This window comes from Epinephelus moara, chromosome 19 (genome assembly GCF_006386435.1).
Source record: "Epinephelus moara isolate mb chromosome 19, YSFRI_EMoa_1.0, whole genome shotgun sequence".
In the NCBI taxonomy this organism is placed as follows: domain Eukaryota; kingdom Metazoa; phylum Chordata; class Actinopteri; order Perciformes; family Serranidae; genus Epinephelus; species Epinephelus moara.
The window spans coordinates 1097653-1104910 of record NC_065524.1 but is presented as its reverse complement, the minus strand read 5'-3'; the positions used below and the strand labels follow the sequence as shown (position 1 = coordinate 1104910).

The 7258-nt window shown below is 41.4% G+C and overlaps 1 protein-coding gene across 2 annotated transcripts in view; it reads left to right on the top strand.

Annotated features, from left to right (window-relative positions):
- Positions 1 to 713: 713 nt before the first annotated feature.
- hspa12a (heat shock protein 12A) overlaps positions 714 to 7258 on the top strand; it is a 248915-nt gene continuing 242370 nt past the window's right edge. For both annotated transcript variants that reach the window (XM_050070830.1, XM_050070829.1), the window contains exon 1: positions 714 to 1046. In XM_050070830.1, the coding sequence (XP_049926787.1) occupies positions 1004 to 1046 (43 nt within the window). In that variant the 5' untranslated portion in view covers positions 714 to 1003. The remainder of the gene's footprint in view (positions 1047 to 7258) is intronic.

Here is a 7258-nt window from a genome sequence, read left to right as displayed (position 1 = left end):
AGGGGGCATGGATTTAGATTCCAGTATTTCATTAAATAATGACAGTAAATACGGAGAAAGCTGTTCTTTGAAACACTTATAAAATTCAATACCCAGACCGTCTTCCCCTGGGGCTTTACCTGAAGCCAATTTCATAATTGCCCTCTCAATCTCAGCTTGTGTAAGAGGGGCATCAAGCGCGTCCCTATCTGTCGAACTAACTCTCGGAAGGTTAAAGCTTTTGAAGAAATTATCCATTTCAGCTTCGTTGACATTATTTTCTGTACTATAGAATTTCGAGTAATAGTTTTTAAAGGATTGATTTATTATAGCAGCATCACACTGTAACACACCAGTCTCATCTCTAATTGCAGGAATTAGGAACGATGTCCATACGGACAGAGAGAACAGATTCAAGAATTCAATTCAAGAGTTCAAGAGGCTTTATTGTCAATTCTACAATTATGTAACAGATACACAGAGAACTGAAACAACGTTTCACTCTGAATTGATCTGATTTTGCCTCTGTGATGTGATTTTATCTTTATATTTAGTTTTGTTCTATTTATTCCTAAAGTTTGTCCTTCAGATCTCGATGAAATAAGGTGTCAGTCATGTGTGGCTGGTGAAGGGCACAGCATCCCTACTGGCTGTGATGAGTTAAGCTGCTGCAGACTGGGCAGCGGCAGGATTCCTGGCCAGGACAGCCGTGAATGTTGTGGGAGGGGCGGACAGAGCAGCAGCAGCAGTCTGGGGTCCAACATCCTCTCTGCGAAGGCTGACTGCCCCTCTACTTTAAAAACCTGCAGACCCCAAATCTTTTCCATGTGACATCAGACGGACTTTTCATAGAACAGGAAGCGACAGGGCGAAGTGACATTAAAGGGGACATCGAATTAAGGCGGAGGCTGTTTCTGTGGAAGTTTATTTCCCTTTTTTGGCCCGGTATTCCCAGTAAACCAGGAAAATTGCTTGGTGTAGCTGTATCGGTGAGAAGGCTCGGGAGGAGGTGAAACTGCGGGATATGATGACCGAGAAAGAAACGGCGACTGAGAAGATAATATCAGGTAAATAAGCTCCAAACTGTTTTGTGGTAGCCTAGTTTTCACTAACTTAGTGATCATTTCTGAAATCAGTCACGGATGCAGTTTGTAACGTTACCTCGGTGTGGTCGTCTGTGGGACGGTTACATTTCTGTGGTCAGTAAAGGCTGCAGACACAACATAATGTTGAATTCTTATTCTTAAAGTCTTCTCGACACCTCAGTTGTTGTGCAGAGAGGCTGTCTGAGCTATGAAGCGCTGTCTTGGCTTCCCAAGGGCAACCGCAATGTAACGTTACAGGACCTCGCCTACTGGCCTGCACCGAGTAGCGGTGTCCAGAAAAACATGGCGATATCACAAGTTTATTAGTGTGGTTCGTGTTTTCCGCCTGCGAGCAGGCTGGGCTCAGTGCTGCAGGTTGTTCCCAGTTGGCTGGGGAACGGATGCGGCTCAGCCAGGTCCTCCATAACGATGCAGTTCGGTCACATGACCCGTCCCACGGTAGTTGTGACTCAATGCAGCAAAAAGTCTGCACCATGTTCTCAGGTAACGCAGTGTTCACCATCCGCCCTGACTGCTGCGTAGAGCTGCTGTCTGGGCAGGGTAGTCCACTGAGGTGCGTCTCAAATCAATGTCGTAAACGCCTTTGTATGTGATATAGGCTATGCTTGTCTGCTCGAGTTATTAGCTTACTTACCCCCGTCAAAGGTACATACCGTACTGTAATGATATTGCGAACCACATTTGAATATCTTTTATTTTTGCTACTCGCTTGATCGAAAGCGACAGACATTACTAATCATCATTTAAGATCTTTTGCAAATACTCATACTGTACAATTAGGCGTACATTTAATACACCAAGAAGCGTTTAATAATGTTTCAGATTTTAGGTTTCACATCACAATCCACTGTGGATGGTAATAGAGAGCAGTGTGCGCCACTCCCACCAAGTAGCTATACAATTTTAAATACTGTCAGATGATTCACTACATATGATGACACTTGTAGTTGCTTATTGGCCTACTCTTTTTTTCTGACATCATACCTCTGTGCAGACTTTAAATAACAAGGTTTAAATGTGGCAAGACTTTTAGGAGTTAGGTTGGTTTGAAGTTTTTTCTAGGACTAATCTTTCTGGGGGCTTGGCAATGCTCCTGCGTTATGTAATGTAACTGATTGAGTGCCACAGAAAGTGCACCCTGATGATGTCCTGCAGGGATATGATCTAAATACCAGACTTTGTGTGACTTAAACTCCTAAAGCTCAAAATTGTTGCTTGTGTTTTGAAAGGTAAACTTCTGACTAGTGGGTCAATAAAATCATATTGGAGGGATTGCAGATACCAGCTCTGTACTCTGTCTCAACTCTGTTGTCAGCCACAAGGACATGCTGTTGCCTGGATTTTATTATCATATACATATGTTGTGAAGGCAGAGCTTTTTAAATGGTGTAACATGAGAGATTATCACAATGCACAGGTGCTGTGTGTGTGTTCATGTGCATGCGCACCCTATAGGCCTATAGTCTGAAGATAATTGTATGTTGCTCTGTGGTTTTTAAAAACTAAGCCAAGTTCAAACTATTATGTGCCCTTTTTTCCAACATGTTTGGTGGTTAGATCCTGCCTCTGTTGTGATGTTTGTTCCTTACCCTTTTTTTCATGCAATAATATCTTTGTTGAAAAATTGACGGAAAGAGATTGATTGAGAGAATGAACACAGTTTACACCTTCTTAAGAGTTCAAACATTGTTGCAGTTTCACACAGAAATTGTGCTATAGAGCCACTACTATTCTTTATGCCTGCTTTGCAATTTCAATAGTAATAGTAATAAGATTAGTAATAATAATAATAATAATGATAACACTAAATAAATAAAGGAAAAACATTATATTAAAAAAAAGTGATAGAAAAATTAAGTTCAAGTAAAACAAAAACAGTGTGGCACTAGGGAAGGCAAAATTGGACATTCAAACCAGTTTTTGCTGTTCTGTTAACTTCAATAATAGTTTCTTTTTGAATATTGCCAAGGAAGAGGAGCTGTCAGCCAGTTGGTGATGTTCATTCCACAACAAAATCCCTCTGTATTTGATGGTATACTGCCCTCTATACTGTGTTTGGAAATTGTCTTGTGTGTACAGTAATTCAATTGATTGCCTTAATTTATATATATATATGTGTGGGTGTGTGTGTGTGTGTGTGTGTACATATATTTACATATACATATACTGCTTACACATATTTTATATTTTTTAATCTTTAATTTTCTTTTATTCAAGTAATATTGTCACCCTCCATTTTCTGTCTGTGCTTTGAGCTGCTGTGACATGTGAATTTCCTAAGTGTGGGATTAATAAAGTTTTATTTTATCTCTTATCTTATCTCTGGTGGTATTGCAGTGGGGTCGGTGCAGGTGACCTGCTTGTTTTGTTGCATGCTGATGCAAACTTGAATTTATGTGAAAGTATTGTTGAAATTGATTTGGTAGTACATGACTTTGGTGGATTGCTTTGTAGATGAAGATGCAGATTTGGATGATGTTAACATCAAATGTAGTTGAGATTTTCAATTTGGAAAACAGTGGAGAGGATGGGGCCCTGAAATTTGAGTTTGTGGCAGTTCTAACAAAGCGTTTCTGGAGTAGTTGGAGCTTATGGAGATTGATGGGATAGATGTTAGCCCCGACGAGATTGCAGTAGGTTAGGTATGGATATATTAAACTGTAGTATAATGTAAGCAGACTGGATCTGTTGAGGAATGAACTGATTTTCCTGATAATTCCAAGAGACTTTGACACTTTTTTGCAACACAATCAATTCGTTCTTTCCAGTTGCGTTGTTCATCCACCATAACACATAAAGAGCGGGCAGAGGATACTCTGTGAATTTCATTGCCCTCAATGAAGAGCTTTGCTTCATTAGGGTCGTATTTTTTCCTTCCTGAGAATAAGATGAAGTTAGTTTTTTTAATATTTAGTGTTGAAAGACTCCATAAAAGTTTGGTAAGCACTGTTAGAGTTGGTCTGAGCATATACATTGTCCCAGGAAAGATCACTAAGAAATTTTTTGAAACTGGCTATATGTCTTTCATTAAATTTACGGTAAGTTACTTGGATATCAGGTTGTGTTTCCTTATAATTATCAAGCAAAGTAAATTGAACAATTGGAAAATGATCAGTGATATCAGAAAAAACAAAAACAAAGAAGGCAATAGCATGTTTTAAACAGTGCAAAAAATACATTACAAAAAAGAAACAGACAACAAATATGTCCACACAGGGTCCAAAACTAACTTTTTCAACTTTTTCAACAGCCGGTTCTTTTGCTTTAGTTTTTTGTTTTTTTGCGGGAGGCTCCGCAATACCTGGCCAGCATCGCCACATGATACTTTTTCTTACTTCTTCTTCTTCTTCTTCTTCTTCTTCTTCTTCTTCTACGGGGGTTCAGAGCATGGAGGTACATTAACAATAAGTTCATTCGAGATGAGCCAGGCCTGCGCCGATTCGATCACCGGCGATCGGCGCACACTGCATGCTGGTTAGTTTTGTGTCCGACTTCATCCCGACTTGCTCTGACGTATTACAAAAGTGGACGGTGATAAAACCGCGAGAGCAAGGCGGCCGCAGTTTTTAGAGCCAGGTGCTGCAGTTGCAGCACCGCCTGGCTCTCACCTGATCTAACAGCTGATTGGTTTAGATGTCGACTCAACAAGATGATGTTTTAGATAAACTTTTCATTTTTGTTGAATTTTAGAGATTAAGATTGTATTTGTCTGATTTTGTAACAGAAAACATGTTGTGTGACTGATGGTGAAGTTGAGTTGTCAGAGACTAAATAGGCCTACATACATCATAAACTATACAGAGTCTACTGTAATATTGTACTTTTTTAATTATTGAAGTATTTAGCAACACAGAGACTTGTGGTCAGTGGGATGTGAGGATTCTTAAACTAACATCTGTACAGATGTGAAGCCCTGACTGTATCTGACTGATCTTTAATGAAAGCTGTTGTCTTGTATTTTTTTTCCTCTGAAAATATGAACCTCATATTCAAACACAGTTTATTTAGCCTGTGTAGTTGAGGGGACAGGTCAAACTGATATGATGGTGATTTACAGGAGAATTCATGTCAAATGGAGGATAAACCATGAACATAAACTACAGATCACCTGTATGGAGACTGAAAACAAACTGACATATGGGTCTGATCACTTTTTTAATGAATTGACATCATTCCAGAGAGGATGTAAGTGTTTCTGTGACTTCCGGTACGCACTGAAGGCTGCTGGAAACTGTCGGGAAACTGTCTGAGTTCACCGCGGCTTTTTGTCACCGCCCCCCGCTGCGGCCGCCTGCTGTCGTCTATTTTCTAGGTGAGGCGCAGTTCATCTCGAACGAGCCTAACAACAGCTATCCACCTCGGCGCGCTGTGATGACGTCATGACTGACGCACTTACGTGACCAAAGATCGTCTCTGCCTGAAATACACATTACTCTGTCAGGAAACCAGTCGATACCAGCATCGTTCTCCACTAACAAAAAATACATTTTTCGCTGGTAAAAAAATAACTCGCCAGAGTTGGGAGTGGTCTTAAAAATTTACCAGCCAGAGACAAAATCTACCCGTAATTGGCGAGTGGCGAGTGTTAGTTTTGGAGTAGAAGCTTTTCCTAGTGTAATAATCAGCAGGGTGATCAGCTGGAGCCAGGATGCCAATATGGGTCCCATCTATAGCCCCTGCAACCTGGGGGAATCTCCATTTGTCGCTGAATCCCTGGACGATCATCCTTAGCTCAGCATCAGATGGGGTTTTGATGTAATGGTGCTGCATGACCCGATTAATGGCTGTTACAACCTCCTGTTATCCTGCTTGTATAATAGTACAAGCAGTGGACATGCCAACACCAAACAGGTGAGAGATGGGTCTCAACTCTACATTGGTTGCCAGCCTCCACAGACATATTGCCACCCGTAGCTCAGCCGGAACAGGACATCAGTATTACGTATGCTGGCGTGTCAAACTGGGCCACAGGATGTTACACAGGTGCCTGAAGGATGTGTTTCTCATTCTGAAGTTCAGCTGCCAGTCTCTGTCGTTCCAGTTGTCACTGATATGCTGCCACCAGCTGCAGAGATCCGGTTGGGCCCACATGCTCCTATAAAGACAAAGCGTATCAAAGCTAATAAAAGCTTATTATACAGGCTACCACACACACACATACATACATACATACATACATACATAAATATTTGTGCATGCAGAAATAAATATTAACACACTGTAATTATACAAATGGATATAGAATTACTGGATCAAGTCTTTAAAAAAGTATACTAAAAGCCTGATTAAAACTGAAATATGCATTCCTGTGTTTATCTACTTTCAAACAGTCCATATGCTTGATAACCAGTTTCTTTTGAAAGTGGTTAACAGGTAGTCAGCGACATAACTACCATTTTACATAATCTGTTTTAAAGGGCCAGTGTGTAAAATGGGTTGAAAACAGTGACATCAGTGGTCAAATTCTAGATTGCAGGGCTCACTCGCTCACCCCTCCCGTCGGGTAAATGACGGTGGCCTCGTAGGGACAAAAAGCCTTGTGCACGACTTTTTCAGGAGTAGGTCTATCTAGCGACGAGGTGAATGTTTATTTAGAAATCTAAGCCATGTTGCGATATTGTAATGAATCCCTCACGAGCAGGAGACCAGAGGAGCGTTCGGGAAAAAGGCCCGTTTATTTGAGCACTCCAGAAACTCCGGTAACACTCCACTCCGTCCCAAACTCTGACTCTTCTAGCGTAACAGACACACTTCATAACTTTACACACATACTCCTTTACCATACTGAGTGGGGACCCCCCTCCCCTCTCTGCTCCGCCACTCTCCAGCCCGCACACTGACTGACAGCGTAGCCGGTAAACAGAGCTCAGCTGTTTATTTAGCCTAGCAATATCTCCGGACTATAGTAGCTGCAATGGACGACTTTGAACGCGATTTTGAAGAGTTTCTTGTAGCGGACACAGACCCAGAGCCATACCTGTTTGAGCCGGAGCATACAGATGAGGAACTCCATGTGTTTGANTATCTCCGGACTATAGCAGCTGCAATGGACGACTTTGAACGCGATTTTGAAGAGTTTCTTGTAGCGGACACAGACCCAGAGCCATACCTGTTTGAGCCGGAGCATACAGATGAGGAACTCCATGTGTTTGATGCTGAGCGGGTGAGAAGAG